The following is a 19,305-nucleotide window of genomic DNA, read 5'->3' on the forward strand; positions in this document are numbered from 1 at the left end:
CCACAACAAAACCACCTCCTGGGTCTCTCAGCTCTTCTCTACACAAAGCATGCTCATTTCCACTCGCTCAGTGATCCGCAAAGGTCCCCAAAGTCACCATATCCCCAATTTGCAATCATAAAATCTAGGGAGTGGGGGGAGACCACAGCGAGTCTGAGGCTGGACTGGGACCAAGGCCCTGTGGCATCCTGAGGCTGCTGGAGCACAGCACGCCACTCCAGCAATGGCTGTGCCCACTCAGCCCCCTCAGAGACCTCTCAGGCCCCTCTCAGGTGGATGCTTTGTCACCATCCACCGTCTTAGAACCCCACGCCCCGGCTCCTCCATGAAGACCCAGGTGGGCAGGTCAGGGAGCTTGAATGTGTCCAAGGGAGGGAAAAGACATCCTCCCCTTCCTGTGCTGGATCCAGGTGAACGCCAGGAGTGAAGGGGGCATGGGAACCAATCACAGAGACTGACAAGACCACTAAGACAGTACCAAGAGATGGCCCTGAACGTGACATTCTAAAGAGGATGTACCCACAGCTGCTCCGTTAGGAGGAAGCAGTACGTTGTCATATGCCTGCTGTAACTCCAAGTAAACTTTAAGAAGTGTTTATGAGAAATGTTCTGGAAAGAACTGCACTAAAATGCTAAACATCAGTTGATACGGGGAGAGGGGATCACTCCTTTCTATCCCTCATCTTCTTTGATAAATACTGATTATTTTTATTTTCTTCTATTTACAATCATTATTTTCCAGTGACAAATGCAAGGTAAGTTCCAGCAAATAAACTTCCAGAAGTGGAAGCTCCCCCACCTTTCCCTGAAGAAAGCACCCGGTAAGTGCTGCCTGTATTTACACGCTTGCAAATTCTCAGCAGTGAAGATTTGTTTTTGAACATTGGGAGCCATGTGACCTCAACATTTCTGCAAACCACTTTTTTAGTTAACAATCCACCAGGAACACCTTTCCAGGTATGCATACGTAGATTTATCTGGCCTTGGTCTTACATTAGCACAAAACGTGTTTTAAAAATACCAAGAAGGGAGAGGACAAAAAGGGTCCCAGAGCCCACAAGCACTGTCCACGTGACTCTCCTCCTGTCCCACAGCCCCAGCCCCACTCGCTCAGTGATCCGCAAAGGTCCCGAAAGTCACCATATCCCCAATTTGCAATCATAAAATCTAGGGAGTGTGCCCCTGGCTCCCCCTGGGCCGCTCTGTGGACCTGGAGCCCAGGGAGGGGGTGCCGCCCACCGACTGCCCTGCTTGCACTCTGGAGACAGAGCACCCCATTCTGGGGACCCCTGCCTCTCCACACCCACCTCCCTCCAGCTCACCTGGGCAAAGCGATGGGCCCGCCTGCTCACGGTGAAGGAGTAGGCGCCGGGCAGGCGCAAGCTGACGGGCACCACCGACACGTTGAAGTGGAGGAGGAGGACGCCATCCCCCGGGCCCTGGAAGTCGGAGTCGTTGACAAGCACGGCCAGCTGCAGGACACGGCTCTCGGAGATTGGGAGGCTGCGGTTCAGAACCAGCCCTGCAGGTGGGGGCAGAGTGATGACGGCCCACACCACTGCATGCCTCCTCCCACACACACCCCTGCCCACATGCACAATGCAAACACATGCTTTCTCACACAGTGTAGGTAACAAACCTGACAGCTGGCAGTGAGGACCACTGCTTAAATGTCAGCTGTGGTACTGAGCTGGAAGCCCAGAGGACCTTTATCCGCTGGGAGGTGAGAGTCTGTGTGTGTGTGTGGTGTGTAAGGGTGTAGGGATATGTATGTGTGGAATGTGTGTAGTGGGTATATATGGGGTATATGTATGTGTAATGTGTAGGGTGTGTGTGGGTGGTATGTATGTGTGGGGTGTGTGTATGGGGGGTGTGTGTGTGATGTGTATGGGGTTTGTGTGTGTGTGTGATGTGTATGGGGTTTGTGTGGTGTGTGTGGGGTGTGTGTGATGTGTGTGGGGTATGGTATGTGGTGTGTGTGTGGTGTGTATGTGTGGTGAGTATGGAGTATGTGTGAGGGGTGTGTGTGTCAGGAGTGTGTATGGGGTGTGGGCACATGCGGGAAAGACCTGCCACCACCAAGGCCCTGGGCAGAACGTGCTGGCTCTTAACCCCCCAGAGAACTCTCACCAGCAGTGGCCTCTGGTGGAGCCTGGACCCCACAGGCCCCAGGGCCTCTATGCACCTGCCATACGTCAAGGCTGTGGTATTAGTTCAGCTGAGACAGAAAGATGGCGGTGGGGACCCTTACACACAGAGGACAGAGCGAGTGTCCAGGGCCTGGGTGACAAGCTTCCCTTGCGCAGCGCAGGAGGCCTTCAAAGGCTTGGTGGGGGAAGGGAGGATGCCAAATAAACAGCATCAGGCGAGGCACAAAGGGGTGACATGATCCTGGATTCCCCTGGAGTCAGACCCCAAAACAAGGATCCAAGTATGAGTGTGGTATTTGGAAGGTGGCCCCAGAAAACATGGGCAGGAGGGCTGTGAAGGCAGGCAGGGAGGCTGGCAGATGACGAAGGTGCCCCATTCTGTAGGTGAGCATTGCTGGCACCTGGCACCTGGCACCTGGCCCTGCAGGTGCATGACAGGGCAGTCATCTCAGGATCCTTGAGCTCAAGGGCACCGAGCTGCAGGCTGGGAGGGGGGCAATGTTCCCCAGGCACTCAGGCACCTGAGGAGCAGCAAAGCAGGTGCTAAGCTCAGAGAAAGGCCTCAGGCGATGACATCCGTGTTTCCAGTGGGCAGTGATCCCCAGGACGATCAGCATGGGGAGGTGTGTGGGGTCCTGCCAGAGTCAGCCATGAGGCAGTTCAGGGAGAGGGAACAGCTTGTGAAAACCCACCAAGGTGGGCGAGGTGAGCCTAGCAGAGACAAGGAAGGGCTGGGTGGAAGGGTGGAGGGGGCAGCTGCCTGAAAATCAGAGGACCATGGGTGCAGGTATCCATGTGTGCAGAGTACTTTCCTGCCCTGGAAAAGTGGCTGCTGGTTCCCTGGGGGCCCAGCCAGGACACACCAGCCCCTCTTACTGTAGTCATGCACAGTTGCCCGTATGAAGCTGCCGTTGGCCTGGACCAAGGTCTCATTGGGCAAGTGCTCCACACGGAAGGTCTGGAGGGCCCAGGCATCCCCGGGGAGCAGTGTGCTTGTGTACCGCCTCACGAGCTCCCCGGAGGCTGGCACCACATCGGCATCGAAGACGTGAAGTGTGGCCACTACAGTGCCCTGCAGAGAACAGGAGGTCCAAGTCAGTTTGCTGCAGCCTGAGACTGAGGGAGGGCACGTGCCCCACAGCTAGACCAGCCATGCACAGAGCTGATTATAGGAACAAACTGACCTGGGTTCAAGTCCCCATAGGGCCACTTCTCAGCCTGGCCCAGTCACCCTCCCTGGGCCACTGTGCCTCCCCTGTGCAACAGGTGTGATAGACATCTACAGACTTCTATAAGGATGGCTTAGAGCAGATGCCCTGGTGCTCTGGCAGGTGTTGTCCAGGTCCCCACAGAGCAGAGTGAACACTCTAGACTCCCCAGAGGCAGACCTGCCTCACAGGGTAGAGGGGTTGGCTCACACAGCGATACACAGCAGAGCTGGAATCCAAGCCCAGGTATACAAGAATGTTCTCCCAGCCTCTCTACACCAGTCTGGAGGGCTTGAGAGGAAGGTTCTAAGCAAAGTTACAGGGCATCTCTTCTCTCTTTGCTAACCAGCCTCCCTACTGTCACCCCAAGGCGGCCCACAAGATATGCTTTCTTGCCGCCGCCCTACTTACCAAACCTGTTCCTGGGGTGCCCAGAAAGCCAGGCAAAGACAACAAACCACCCGCCCACCTCCCATTGCGCCCGCAACCGGCCGGCCGTCTGCAAGACAGCTCCAGGCCCAGCAGGCGGCAGTCACGCTCCACTTGCCGGACCAGGGAGCTGCGGGGCCAGGATGGGCGGGGCGGTGCCGGGAGTTGCCAACCCCGCTTACCTCCTCTCCTGGGCTGCCCTCCAGGAGCCTCAAAGGCCGCTCAGTGAGGGCTGAGCGCCCGTGGAGGGCAGTGCCCTCCCGGCTGTTGTCCTGTCCCCTCCTCAGGGCATAGATGCACTCACTCCCAGGCGTGCACCCTCGGCCTCGCCCGCCTGCTCGGACACAGGTTCAGCCTTTCCCCCCCCCCCCCCCCATGCCATCAGGTCTGGGAGCCGCTGGGGCTGGCCCCTCCTCTCCTCAGCTGCGCTGGAGGCAAGCAGAAAGCCCTCCACGAAAACAACTAGAGAGATGATCAGCCACAAGGCTGGATGGCTGGGCGGACTGCTGATTAGCCCGACGAATAAATGGCGGATGGAGAGAGGCACACTGAACAGATGGACTAGACAATGGACAAGCACACAGGCCGACAGGCACCTCCTTCCTCTTGAACTCCACCACGGCGCTGGCGGTGTCGACGCCCCCAAGGAAGGTGGGCGCCGAGTCGTCCTCATCGTACACGGTCACGGGGAAGGGCACCATCACCTCCTCCTCGAGCGCGCCCACGCGCACTGTGCACGCGGCCACCAGCTCGTACTTCTCCCGGCGCTCTCGGTCCAGGGCCCAGCGCGTGCTCACCTCCAGGCTGTCAGCCGCACAGCGGAAGGGCTGACTCTCACCTGCGCACCAAGCAGACCAGGAACCCCCTGCGTGATCCTGGCCTGGGGAAAGCCTGAGGTGCCTTCCTCAGGGGCCCAGCAGGAGTGGTGGCAGGGTAGGGGCTCTGAGGGCTGGACACAGGTCCAGGGCCCTGGGCTCCCCCTGCGCGGCTATGCAGAGGGGCACAGTGCTCCAAGCAATCTGCGGTGAGGATTGTGCGCTAATGAGTTTTCCTGCGGTGACAGCCTTCACTTGTGCTGATGGGGCACGGCAGGGACCACGAGGCCGAGACCTGCATTAGGTGCTCGCCCGCATCACCCAGGGAGGGCCCTGCGGACCCTGTCGCCCACCTGGCCTCAGCTGTGGGGACGGGTGGCACCAGCTCGTCCAGGCTGCAGGCCCAGAGATCCAGCTGCCAGCATTTGATGCTTTTTGAAAACGTTAAGAATTTTTTTAAATGATGGAGAATGTGAGAAATAAAGGCATGACCCCATCACTTGAAAACAAACACAGGGACATTGGGTGTGTGATCTGATGTTAACACACAAACGTTTCTGACAGCCAGGTTTGCATCACTGCTCTACACCTAGCTGTGTGGCAGGAGACGGGTCGGTGTGCTGCTCCCTGCCTGTTTCCTCCTCAGAAGATGGGATGAGGAGACCAACGTGCCTGCTGTCTGCCAGACACTGTGGTACAGTTCGTGATTACCCATCTTCCCACAACCTGGTGACGGGAGGACCAGTAGTAACAACACACTCTTCAACCCAAACCTCTCCTGGAATTGCATCCTCCAGAAAAAAAAAAAAAAACAACAGAAAAGGGGACATGCTGAAGGCTTGAAGGTCAGCACTGACCACCCCTAGCGTCAACCACGGGAGGGTTACATAAACTCCACTTGATAGGAAGTCACACATCTCTCCCATCAGAGCCCCACATTACATGTGGGTTACACATGTGGGAAATGCTTATCTTCTAATGTTTCCCTCTGTTGTTAATGATTACAAAAAACACATGCTCAACAAAATTTCATTATGTGATTTGTAGCCAGAAAGGGCAGCGTGCTAAGCCACATGCTCTTCAATAATCTTGCACAAAGATGTCTATCCCTGCCATAGAGGAAGTAATGCAAGGATGCTGGGGCAGTGTGAGTGAGTCCTTTTATTTTATTGAGGTTTTCTTTAACACTATTACTGGGTGTGTCGATAAACCGGGTGTGAATCAGCCTGTATCCTTTCTGAGTCCCAGTTACTTTAGAATGGTTTCCTGCATGACCACCCAGCTGTCTTTCCTAATCTGCCCTGGAATCCCACTTCCTCCCTTCCCCCTCACCACCAGGCCCATCCTGTGGCATGGCCACCTACCTGCAGTCGGCTGTCCTTGTAGCTGCTCAGACAGTGTCCTGGAATCTTGTTTGCTCTCCTCTTTCCCTCAATACCTCACATTCAACTCATTAGGAAATCCTGCCGAACTCCTTCAAAACATGGCCCAGAACCTGCCTGCTTGTCTTTGCCCTGAGGCTGCCACCCTCCTCGCAGTCTACATCCTCTGACTCAGGGATTCTCCTGCAGCCTCCTAATTGTCTCCTTGCTTCCACCCTAAACCTCCCCTCCCCCAATCATCCCTAACACAGCAGCCAGACAAATCCTTTAAATATAAGTCAGGTCCTGTCAATGTCCCCCTCAAAAGCCTTCCCTGACTCCCCATTTCTTCAGTGGGAAGCCCTGCACAGCCCCCAGCAACTTCTCTGCCCTCATCTGGTACGTAGGGGTACCCACCCCAGCACTCTCCAAGGCGCTAGCCCTGCAGCCTTTGTCCCAGTCACCCCCTGGTCACCCCATTTAGACAGCAGTCTCTAGCACTCCATGCCCTCTTGCTGTACTTCCCACCTAGCCCTGCAGAGGCTACCTGGTTTCTTTAGCACACGTGTGGGCTCCATTCCACAGAAATGGAAGCCCCAGGTGGGCAGTTTTGTTCACCATCACATCCTTACCCCTAAGAATAGTGCCTGGCTCATAGCAGGCACACAACGGAACATTAAATGGACGGGTGGTGTGGTAGTGAAGAGATAGCTGCGTGGCTCCTGTCAAGGGCTTGCAGTGCTGTGGCCGGCACGCAGCAGCACCAAGGAATGGCCTCAGGAGCCCACTCACCTCCCAGGAGCCTGTAGGCCACGCTGATGTTGGGGCAGAGGAACTGCACGGGCAGCAGGCGGAGCTGGTGGAAGGTGCCAGGAGGCCTGTTCTCCCGAACGCGGAAGGAGAAGCCTGTCTCAGGAAAGCAGAGCTCTCGGGGCTTGAGGGAGCCACACGCCGGGAAGGAGGTGTTCAGGACAGAGAAGTAGACGCGGGCACAGCCTGGCCAGTGGCACTCACCCTCACGCAGGGGTGTGGACGATAGGAAGACCTGGAGGTGGACGGTGAGCAGGGGGAAGCCGCCATCTGTAGAGAGAAGTCAGGCCCAGCGCGGTGTCAGCCACACCTGCCGGGTGGGGGGCGCGGGTGAGGAGGGGCAGGAGCTCTCGGGTCGGGGTCAAGCCGTCCTCACTGTGGTCCGCAGGGCTCTGCTTGCCTCTGGCCTGGCCTGTCGACACCTTCTTGCTCCGCACTGCCCTGGGCTGGGGGGGGGGGGGCTATCTGCCTCAGAGCCCGGTGGTCCTGCTCCTTCTATCTGGAGGCACCTCTCTTGTCATTCAGGTCTCAGCTCAATGCCCCTCTGCAGGGAGGTGCCCTGAGCGATGGGTCTGATTCCTCCCACCTCCCACAACCAGCCTCTATCACACACCGTCCCCTTCAAGGGGTGCCCTGAGCCCTGGGGTCTCAAGCCACCAGGTGGATTGCTTCCCCAGGGCCACTGCCACCACACGTGGGCCTCCCCTCACACCCTCCCCCAGGCAGTGTCATCATGAAGCATCTCCGTACAACATGCCCCATGGACAGACTTCCCCAGCACCTAGAGGTGGGATTTCCAGCAAGTTCTATCATGGAGGCACCTCAGTGACCCCCCTCCCGATAAGGTCTGGACCTGAGCTGGGGTGGGGAACTCCTCCTGGGGCTCCTCTTGGACCTGCGCAGTGGCTGCTCCTCATACCTGCTTTTCCCATATTCATTAGTTCTCTGCCTCTCGTTGCTCCACCCCCACTGTAGTTACTAATTCTCTACCATTTTCCCCGTGATTTCTCTCCTCACGGGGCCTGACAGGTGCACGAGGCTGCCCACCAATCACAAGCGGAACGTGCCCCCTCTGAAACGGTACCCTCCACAAATTCCACTCTGGCCCCCACCCCAGGAACCCTGGCATTTCAAGTTCCCACAGGGATAACTAAGTGTGTGCAGAAACAAGACCCACCTCAGATACCACCTCTCCCACGAACCATGTTTACTTGGGGACCCTGATTTTACATGGCAGGTGGGTGCAGTCATCCTGTCCCTGCTGGGCACTACTACCCACCCTGCTATCACAGGCACGCTGCCTGCCTCTTCCCCGCACACGGGTGTGGGCTCAGGGCTGGTGTGAGGGTCCAGTGAGGTCATGTCTCAGGGGAGCTCCTGGGTGTGCGATCACCAATTTATGCCCCACATCGCAAAACTGTGGTCCACGCCCCTCCAGGACCAGGGTCACTCATAGCCTTCACTTCAGCTCTGACCTCTGCTCTGAGGAGGGGTCCTCCTTCTTCTCCACTTTCCTCCTTGACACCAGACCCAAGTCCCCATCAGTGCCAAGGGCAGCTTGCTGCTGGTGGTAGTAAGACAGGCTCTCTGTGCAAACTGCTGCTTCTCCAGCAAGTTCTGAATCTACCAAATCAAAACCTTGGGATTTTTTTCCCACCCCTCTTAAGCCCTCTCTCACAGCCCTAAATCCTTGTTAACCCAACTGGTAAAGGCATCTGGGTCCAACATGGACAGAGCACCCTCATCCTTCACATGAGTCCTCCAAAATCCCAGGCAGCATCAGCCGTTCCCAAACTTGACCTGGCCGGCCTGCCTCACCTTGCCCCTTGCACTTGTACACTGCAGGAGTTGGGGAGGCTACCCTGAGCCTGGCGTGGTGTGCCATGGGCTGTGGGAGGAGAAGATGGGGCAGGGGTAGGGCTGCTTCCTTACTGCGGATGCTGAGATGCTCCCAGGACCTGTGGTCCAGGCTCCAGTTAAGGTAGAGAAGGCCTGTGTCCTCCTGGATACGGATCCAGTCGTTCTCGTGCAGCCGTGTGCGGTAGGCACCGTAGAGGTGCTGGCCCAGGCGGAAGCTGGGCACCTCTTCGGGGGCGTCACGCAGGGCATGGACATAGAGCAGGGGCATGCCAGCTGGCTGGTCCACATACAGCTTCTCCCAGTAAGCGTCCCTGGAGAAGTAGAGTCCCAGCGGGGCTGCAGGGAGCAGGGAATCGCGTGAGGGATGAGGAGGGTAACTATGGGCCTGGAGCAGGCCTCCCAGGCAGGCCAGCTCCCCAGCAGCTTTATTTCACACTTGGTAAGAGATTCTCGTGGACCAAAAAAAAAAAAAAATTCACTAATTAAAAACTCTGATCTTAGTAGGACTTTCTCATCTGTAGTGCTAAGAACATCACCACACAATTATTTGTATAGCTGAACATTAGCTGAAAATGTACTGCTTTAAAACAGAAAAAGGAGGAAGAGGAGCAGTATACAACAGTTGTGAAATCATTCTCAATTACCCAAGCTTGAATCGCACGTGAGCCACACAGAGGGGGCGTGAACTCAGGGTTCTGAACAGATCACCTGGAGCCTGAGTTTTCAAGTGTACAAGACACTGCCAGACAAGCAGGGCAGCCAAGAGTCACCAAAAACAAATAAAATACTTTATAAAAAAGTAATAAATTTTTATCTAAACACACTCCTACCATATGACACAGAAATTCCACTCCATTTGTTCAAGAGAAATGAAAACATATGTCCATCAGATGACTTATTTACAAATGGCAGGGCCAGTCACAGCCATGAACTGGAGGTATCCCCAGGGCCCTTCAGGGGAAAACGGGTAACCCAATGGTGCTTAATCACAGCCTGTCACCCTATGCAGCAATGAAAAGGGACGCGCTATCGACACACACGACCTGGAAGGGTCTCAGACATCAGGCCCAGCAGAAGCAGCCAGGCACAAAAGAAGACACACGGCGTGACTCTAGACTGATTTTAGGTGATAGAAGTCAGACTGGCTACCTGTTATGGGTGGGGTGCAACAGACTGGGAATCTCCTGTCTGGGGAACATAAACGTTCCATATCCTGATAAGGAGGTGGGTCAGGTGGGTACATCCATTTGTCATTAATGTACCGTCATCATGTGTGCGTTTCAACCTATGTAAATTTTGCCTAAAAGACTGCTCTCTGAGGGGCAGTGGGTAGAGCTGGGAAAGCCATGAAGAAGGCAGATGCTGACCATGGCTGGCAGAAGGGCACACACCAAGCACTAGCGAGCTGGCATGCTGCCAGTGGGCCCCGACTCCCAGGCTGCAAGGAACTCACGACAGCACAAAGACCAGGGCAGCTGGGTCTCCTAGAGGCCCACCAGGCTACCAGCTCACCTCGGTGTGCCTGACACCTCCGTGGGGCTGGGATCTTCATTCTCGTCCAGAGTACCAGCAAGGGGACACTGTGTGACAACCGAGCTTATATCATGACACACAATACAGCTCCTGCCAGCTTGTTCTCTTGGGACACATACCTTGGCCCTGGCCGCTGGGTAAGAATCAGAGGCCCTTGGAGCCACCCTGCAAAGTGGGCCTTGCAGATGAGTCTCATCGGGGCCCTACCTGCCAGGTAAGTTAAGAGCCGATCCAGAACGGAGCTCCTTGTCTAGGGCGTCTCCCTGAGTGCATGGACTTTCCATGGTTCCCGGGGCTAGGAGGTGGGACAGGCAGAGCTCCCGGGAGCCCCTCCTTCCATGCCGATCCAGTCCCCCTTCCCCCCGCCCCACAGACCACATGTGCAGGGGAGAATGGGCCCTGTCTGCTCCTGGCTCACAGAGCCCAGCCCTGCACAATCCATGTGGGGCCCGGTCTGTTGCTGCCAAAGGGATTTGTGGCCAATGATCGTGAGCAGAAACAGACTTAAATGTACTTAAAATGCCTCCCAGGTGGTCCCTGCAGCCGGGCATGGCTTCCTTAATGCTCCTCCTGTCACAAACACTTTTAGATGGAAAAACACATGCTCCAAGTGGGGGAAGGAGAAGGTGGGTGCAGGGCCAGCTTCACAAGGGTGTAGCCAGGGCAGTCCCAAAGGGCCCGCTTGATTTAATGCTCTATTGTCACTGTCTTGAAATTCTTTATCATTCTAGATCAAGGGGCACACATCTTTATTCCTCACTGGGCCCCACAAATGATATAGCCAGTCTTTGTGGGTGAATGAGGGGAGCCTGAGTCAGACCACTTAGCATCAGTTTCACAGGGCTCTGCAGCCTCTGCAGCGCACTGGTCTCCTCTGAGCCTCAGTTTCTCCACCTGAACCACAGGAGGTCATGCTGGGAGAGGAGCAGACAGGGTAGGTGCAGTTAGGCCTCACCTTTGCACAGGTATGTATCATACACACCTCTCCCTTCAGGTTCACGACTGCCGTGTGCAGACCTCTTCACTGCCCCACTTCAGTTAAGAACATAGGCTAGGAGGTGAGGCGCATCCCCCGAGTCAAATACTGGAGGGGCTCCATCTCGGGGTTCAGTACAACAGCTAACAGAGTTGTGGCAGGAGTCCAGATCGGGGCAGAGCTGAGACTGCGGGGGGCCCAGGGCCCCGCTGGCTGACCGGCCCTCACTGCTGGCACCTTTCTGCCAGGAAGGACTGCCCAGCCGGAGGCCCAGACTTGCCTCTGGTACTTTGGGCAGGTCAATAGCAGGACGTGCAAAGACTTTCCCATCCATGCCTTCCACCTCTGAAGGCCGTTTGGGGACAGAATCCTTCCCCGACACCTAGCCTAATATTTCTGCTTGGACAGGGTTGGCTGGCCTCATCCTCCATCCTCGTGGTTCTGATTACTCAGGTTGCCCCTGGGCCCTGGCGCCATGCTGAGGGGTGAGGAGGCGCCATGCTGAGGGGTTACCCAGTAACCTTCGAGGCTTGTGTATGTGCCTGATGCGTGTGTGTTTTGTTTGTGCATGGGATATGCAGGAGATGGAGACAGGCAGAGGTGCAGTGGCCCAAGACCCGTCTGCTCCTATTCTGCCCTCGCCTGTGGGGAAAAGACACAGAAGTAATGTTCAGTGGGATGAAGTGCCGTCCTGCTCCCAGCAAGGCCTCCTTTTACAAGCAAATTCCTCTCGGGTCTGCCAGCTGGGCACCGATGACTTCTGTCGCACAGCCATGGTTTTGCCTTTACCTCTTTGTAAGCTGGCCAGGCAGGTCCCAGTGCCGTGAAGTTGGCTGGGGTGTTTCATTTATTTATAGTTAATGCAGATGGAACCAGGCCCAAGTCCTCTCCTCCCTCTCGTTTATTCAACTCTTCACAAGGGCACACATGCACCCGGAACTCTCTGGGCACCGCCTCTGCAGTGAGCAGGATGCTAGGCCTCGTGTGCAAAGTCAACTGCAGGCACACAGGGCTTCACTCCTGCTCCCGGTCGCCACACCGTGCTTTTCCTGGCTGCTGCTGCACGGGCTGTGGGGCAATCCTGAGTGCTCTGCCCTAGCCCATGCAGTACCTCGGTGCCTGCACAGCCCATGCCCGAGCCCGGCAATCACCTTCCCGAAGCCCCCACACACAGACCCCTCTGTGTGCCTGTCCATGGCCTCGGTTCCCGTGTTTCTGTTCTCCAGTTTCTGTTCTCGGTTCTCCAGTTTCTGTTGCTGTGTGGGTGCTGTCTCCTGACTGGACCCAGAATGATACACATACCCTCCCCCCAACCCCGGTCTCTCTCTCTCTCCCTCCCTGTCTCTCACGCACGCGCGCGCGGCCATGGTTGCATACTCTCACCAATGCACACATATTTTCACACTGTTGCACCCTCTCCCCACCCCCACTCTTGCTCACTTAGTGTAGACACACTGCGCCCAGCCAGGCCTGACCACGGGCTCACCTTTGTCAGCTCTCCATGGTCCTGGCCAGCGCTGGCACCGGGGGCCACACATAGCTCACCTGACTTCCTGCGACTTCCTCACCGCCCTCCGTAGTGGATGTACTGCCATCCGACCACGCAGGCACCTCCTGGTCAAATGCCCTTGGTCTCTCATCCTACTGCTCAGCCTGCTCTCCAGGCCACTTTGAGCATCAGTGAGTCACAGCCACGGTGGTCACTCTGCCAAGGAAACCCACAGAGTCCCCAACAACTGAGAATATCCTAGGACTGCCACACGGAAGCCAGATTTGGGGTCTCAAGAAAGGAAACAAGTTGTGAAGCAGCATGATCCAAAAAGCACGCGTGTCCACAGCAGCACCCGCGTCCGCGTACAGGGCACGCCCTTCCCGTGGTCCACAGCAGCACCCGCGTCCGCGTACAGGGCACGCCCTTCCCGTGGTCCACAGCAGCACCCGCGTCCGCGTACAGGGCACGCCCTTCCCGTGGTCCACAGCAGCACCCGCGTCCGCGTACAGGGCACGGCCTTCCCGTGGTCCACAGCAGCACCCGCGTCCGCGTACAGGGCACGGCCTTCCCGTGGTCCACAGCAGCACCCGCGTCCGCGTACAGGGCACGCCCTTCCTGTGGTCCACAGCAGCACCCGCGTCTGCGTACAGGGCACGGCCTTCCTGCAGACCCTTGCACCGGGCAGCCCGGCTCCCACCCTTGCCGAGTGCCAGATGGTGCAGGTGACAGTTTTATTACGGCACAGCAGTCTCCCTAACAGATGATTTCCTAATGCCATCATCTTCACTGGGAAAGGAAACAGACCCCATAGGCTCCTCCCTGCAGCCCCTCCCCCGGCAGGCCAGCTGTCCCTGTGGGGGGTCCTCCAAGCCCCAACCCAGGGCCCAGACACCAGCACTTGGCACCATCAGCCTCTCAGGATGTGGCCTGTCCACCCAGGGCCCCTCCTCCCATATTCCATTCACGTTTTCTCTTTATTTTCTTTGAATAGTTGATACATAGAAGGAATATATTTTGGCAGAACATTTATGATGAAAGCAGACACTGCAGGAACCCATGGGCAGGCTAACTGGATACTACACAAAACTGCTGCCCCCGCGCCCCACCACCCACTCCATCCCAGTCACAGCAAACAGCAACCTGGGTCTTCTGTGTCTCGCCTTTTAAAAAAAAAAAAAATACTTTTACCTACTCTAGACTTACCGGGTGATCGCTTTGTAAGGCATATAACTGCCTAATCATTATGCTATACACCTAAAACTAATATAATACTGTATGTCAACTATAATTGAAAAATTTTAAAAATGAAAAATATTGTCACCTCATTCTTGAAAGGCACTTTAGCTGGGCAGACAATTCTGTAGGACAGTTATTTTCTCAGTCCTTTATAGGCACGATTCTGCTGCTGCTGAGCACGCCAGGCTCATTTGAACGGTCACTCCTTGGTGTTCTCTCTGCTCGCCGGTGGCTTTTAGGATCTCCTGTCTGCTGTTTGCCAGTTTCACGATTAGCCAGCCCACTCACCTCCATGCTGATCTCCTCTACGTGACAGGAGCTCCTGTTCTTTCCCACATTTTCCTCCAGCACATGGCAGCCAGTCCCATGGCTCTAATTACCGCCTTTCCTGACACTGCAGGGTTCGTCAGTTCAGACCTGACCTCTATCCCAAGTGCAGATGCCTATTCCACTAACCTGCCCCATCCACTGCCACATCCCAGTCTACTGCAGGGGACGACCTACTTGCTCCTCCTACTCTACTGGCCTCCCCCTGCTCCTCCTACTCTTCCCACCCCCTTCCCCATTTAGGCCAAACAGCTCAGACTCACCCTGAGCCCTTCCTCTTCCACTCCTTACACCAGCCCTCTGCCACGCCATAGCCGAGCTGCCACATTCCTACCCTCCCCTCACCCACCTGGAGGGCACCACAGTGCTCAGCCAGTCTCCCTGAGCCCACTCTTGACCCCACAGGTCATTTGCCACAGAGCAGCCAGGCTCAGTCAGCTCATACCACCCTCTGCCTGAGGCATAGCATTAACTGCCCACTGCTTGCAGAATAAAACATAGCTGCTCATCAGGGGGGCGGCCCCATCTGCCCCACCTCCAACCCACCTCCTCCCCACTCTCCCAGGAGCCCACCTTCTAGCCACATTGGCCAACTCACTACATACAAACTAAAAGAATGACCTCATGTCATGAATCAATGAATGCATCAATTAAGAACAAACTAATGAATAAATGGATTCATGAACAGTGGTGGGAAATGGCTGGGCACTTTTGGGAACTGTCAGAATTTGGGAGAGGAGATGGGTGAAATCAGACGCAGCTAAGACACTCCGGAGGGCTGACCGACGTCAGGAGACACGGTGGAGGGTGGCCACAGCAGCACGAGGTGCACAGAACCATGGGCGTGCCCTCCTGGGCTCATAGGCGCATGTGGGCATGCAGTGCCCTCTGGAGCACTAGCCGCCCTGCAAAGGCAGCAAACAGGTGTCCGGTTGAGGACACAATCACTGACCCCAGCTCAGGAGGTGACTTACTGGTGATGAGGGACACTGCCATCTGTACATATTGGCCAGAACATGTGTGCTCACTCCTGCACATGTGTGTATACACGTGTGCACACACATGTTCATGCACAGGCAGGGTCACCTGCAGTGGGCTTCACATACCCTGAAACCACTGTACTCTGTCCCAGCTGGAGGCTGCTTTTACAAAGGATTGTAATATAATTTTGCTTTTAGGAAAAAAAGCACAGATCAGGGGAGGCTCTACGGCAAATAACAAATTTGGAGGGGCATGAAAGGGGGTCCCAGTTTTTAAAATTAATTGTGGTAAAATACACATAACATCAAATTTACCATCTTAATAACTAAGTGTACAGTGTAATGGCATTAAGTACATCCACAATGTCGTGCAACCATCACCGCCATCCGTCTGCAGAAGTCTTGTCATCTTGTAAAGCTGACACTCTGTCCCCATTAAACAACAACTCCCCAGTCCCCACTCCCTCCAGCCCTGGCGACCACCATTCGATTTTCTGTCTCTGAATCTGACTACTCTCGGTGCCTTCTACAAGTGCAATCACATGGTACTTGTCTTTTTGTGACCGGCTTCTTTCACTTATGGTAATGTATGTCATCAAGGTTCATCCCTGTTGTGGCGTGTGTCAGAATTTCCTTCCTTTTTAAGGTTGAATAATATTCCATTTTATGGATAGACCTATATTCTGTTTACCAATCATCCATCAATGGACACAGGTTGCTTCTACATTTTGGCTATTGTGAATAGTGCGGCCACGAACATCAGTGTACAAGTATCTCTTTGAGATCCTCATTTCAATTCTTTTGACTATATACCCAGAAATAGAATTTCTGGATCATATGGTAATCATTTTTTAAATTTTTTTGAGGAATTTCGTACTGTTTTCTATAGTGGCTGCAATTTTTTACATGCCTACTAGGCGACAGTGCGGAGGGTTCCAATTTCTCCACATCCTTACTCATGCTTGTAAACTTCTGTTTCTGATAGTAGCCATCCTGGTGTGTGAGGTGGTATCTCACTGTGGTTTTGATTTGCATTTCCTTGATGATTGGTGTGTTGAGTGTCTCTTCACATGCTTATTGGCTATTTGTATAGCCTCTTTGGAGAAATGTCTGTTTAAGTCCTTTGCCCATTTTTGAATTGGGTTTTTGTTGTTGTTGAGTTGTAGGAGCTCTTTATACGTCCTGACTACTAACCCTTGCTTTATCAGCTATACGATTTGCAAATATTTTCTCCCATTCCATAGGTTGCTTTTTCATTTCGTTGAGTGTGTCCTTTGACGGATAGTTTTAAATGTTGATGTCGTACAATTTATCTACTTTTCCTTTTGTTGCCTGTGCTTTTGATGTCATAGAGGGGTGTCTCAATTTTCAAGACGTGCTCTCTTTAGCCAGAATCAGGGCCAAACAGAACCAGGAAGTTCTCAGCCCCCTCTGGCATTCCACCAAAGCCGCCCTGGGAGACTCTGGCGACCTGCCACAGGTCAGGTAAGTAGCTGGCATGGCTGGTTTCCTGTGTTGGCTGCCGGTCACTCACTGGACCACAACGCCCAGCTACAGGAGAGACCTGCATGACTAAGGAGCTCGCCATCCGGTGGGTGCAGGGACATAGAGGCCGGTCGCATGGGCGGACCCTCAGCACTGGCGCAGTGGGCCTCCAGTCTCGACAGGCACCGCCATTGTGGCTGCGGCTGTGTGCCACCCTCAGTACCTACGGCCCAGCAGGCACAGTGGGCAGTGCCAGGGGCCCACACAAATTAGTTTTAATTTACCTTAAAATCAGAAAGAAGAAATAAGAAGGATATGTAATAATAAAATGGTGTGGATCATACTTGTTTTTATACCAACACAGTCATAAAAGACAATTACCTTTCTTATGGGAAAAGGTCACAAGGAGGTCACAGGGCCTGGACCCACGGTGGTCATGATGTGGCCCTGCTCCAGAGAATCACTTGGTCCCCACAGAAAAGGCAGAGCCCAGAACCAGGCCAGCCGACTGATGCAGAATACTTCCTTCTGCCTTTGTGGCCCTGCGTCCTCCCCACACATGCCAACATGCCAATCCCAGATCCTGTGCACCTACTCACATCACCCTGCCAGGAGCCTCCCTCCATTCCCAGCAACTTCTTGCCTTCCCTGTACCCAGGAGTTCAGTGGCCTCCCGGGCTCCCACCTACCCTGGGCAGCCACCACACACACCTGTTCCCAGCTGTCTTTCTGATCCCTTTGCTGGGCCTCCCATGTCTAGCCTGATGCTGGCAGCCACGGCCTGAATCTCCCACCATTAGACCGTGGCTCTGGGCCTTGAGCTCACCTGTCCAACCTTGTCCATGGCTCCCAGGTGCATGGTCCGCTCCATCCTCGCTCCTGGACGAGACCCTGTGTAGCTCAGCCCTTTCACCATGCCGCTGACCACACCGGCCTTTGCTCTCTTAACTCCCAGAGCTCCTACCTGATGCTGACAGAAGCAGAGGCTGATGTCCACACACTAGGCCCCACTGTCAGCACAGTGCCTGCTCCACCTCATGGCACCATCTCACCCTCCCAGGGGCTACTCTCATTAGCACAATTTCAGGTGAGGAAGCTCGGAGAGGTCACAGAGCTCATGGACCTGGCTGGGCCCCCCCGCGGCGTGGGTAGGAGCAGCAGACGGGCCTGCGCTCAGGTGCGAGCCGTGGCTGGCAGGGTTGCTTCCTCGGCAGCCCGGCCTGTGAGTGCATGGAAGGGCCCTGCAGGCTGCCCCACTGTGGCACTGCGTAGGTGGGACTGACAGGACTCTCAGTGCCTGCCTGTGTGTGGCTACACCACCACCACCATCAGCACCGCCTACACTGTCACCACTACATAACCACCACTCTTACTGTAACCATCATCACCACAACCGTCATCGCCTTCACCTTCCCACCACCATCTACACCATCAGCACCACCTTCATTTTACCCCCCACAATCATTACGCTCACTAACCCCCGTCACCACCACTACCCATCCTGACTTTGCCGGCCATCCTGAGGCTTCCCAATGAAAGCGGCCTTGCCAGGTTTGATCCACACACGTTGTGGGAGGAAAGCTGGGCTATAAGGGCCGACAGGGCTAGCACTAGGCCTGTCTTGCTCACTGCATCGGATGCCTGGCACAGAGCAGGTGTTGAGGGAAGGCCTGCGCAGGCTCTCGTAACTTGCGGGTCCCAGGCACCTCACTTTGAGAGCCATGTGCCTCTGCCCATGGGTCCCTGGCTTTCCTGAGCTGTACTCACTCACAAGCCAAGGTCTCCTCAGGGGAAGTCGGACAGCTTGTCCCAATCTTGATGTCTTGGATTTAAGCCTGTTTGCAAAACCACTGAGGAAAAAACCCTGGCCTCTGTAGGTAGGCCCAACAGATGGACAGCTTCATGCATACACCGGCACACAATAAGTGCCAGGGCCAGCTAGTTCACTGGTGCCCAGTGGGCATACTAGTCAGTCTAGTGCAGCCTCAGTCCCAGTCTTAAATTCCTTCTTCCCAAAATGCTGCCAGCAGCCCTCACTGGGCACTGTGCCACTGTGGCCACAAGGCTGAGTGGCCTTCCTGGGCCAGGCTGGGCACACAGCAAGGGCAAGCTGGATTGGCCCAGCACACAGGAAGGAGCAAACAACTGCCCTGGCATACGCTGGCTGCCAGGCTCGCCAGAATGAGCCCGGGGCTCTCCATGCCCCTGAGAGTTCCGCCCAGAAGAGCGCAGGGCTTCTGCCGGCCTGTCTGGGCGGGAGCTCCACACAGAGCACAGCTCTCAAGGCCCTTCCCACCTACATCCCTCTAGCCTGAACCCGCATGGTGTGGTCCATGGTGGAGGTGGGCAGGGGCCCAATGTGGGGTGCAGTGTCTTCCCAGACACCTGTCCTCCTGGGTCTTGGCTGGGCAGGGATGCTGCAGATCTGGCAGAGCAGCTGGTGGAAGAGGAGAGACCCGGCGGCCAGGTCTTGCCTCAGAGGCATGCCGGAACTCCATGCTAGTGAAAAGCTCTTTCTTGCATACCTTGCCTGAGCTCTCAGTGTAGGTCAGAGACATCATTTCTTCAGTCAACGCTGGGAAACAAGCCCAGAACTCAGAATTCACCTCTTGCACTAATGGTGGTGGTGCAACCAGGGCCAGG

The 19,305-nt window shown here is 55.3% G+C and overlaps 1 protein-coding gene across 1 annotated transcript in view; it reads right to left on the reverse strand.

Moving 5' to 3' along the window:
* Window positions 1-19,305, reverse strand: part of RET (ret proto-oncogene) — a 53,590-nt gene that overhangs the window by 22,935 nt on the left and 11,350 nt on the right. The window contains exons 2-6 of the mRNA XM_033130917.1: window positions 8,706-8,969; window positions 6,756-7,043; window positions 4,384-4,625; window positions 3,027-3,222; window positions 1,323-1,522 (exon numbers count right to left, since the gene is read on the reverse strand). Coding sequence (XP_032986808.1) covers window positions 1,323-1,522; window positions 3,027-3,222; window positions 4,384-4,625; window positions 6,756-7,043; window positions 8,706-8,969 — 1,190 coding nt within the window. The remainder of the gene's footprint in view (window positions 1-1,322; window positions 1,523-3,026; window positions 3,223-4,383; window positions 4,626-6,755; window positions 7,044-8,705; window positions 8,970-19,305) is intronic.

The sequence above is a fragment of the Rhinolophus ferrumequinum genome, chromosome 16, assembly GCF_004115265.2.
Source record: "Rhinolophus ferrumequinum isolate MPI-CBG mRhiFer1 chromosome 16, mRhiFer1_v1.p, whole genome shotgun sequence".
Taxonomy (NCBI): Eukaryota; Metazoa; Chordata; class Mammalia; order Chiroptera; family Rhinolophidae; genus Rhinolophus; species Rhinolophus ferrumequinum.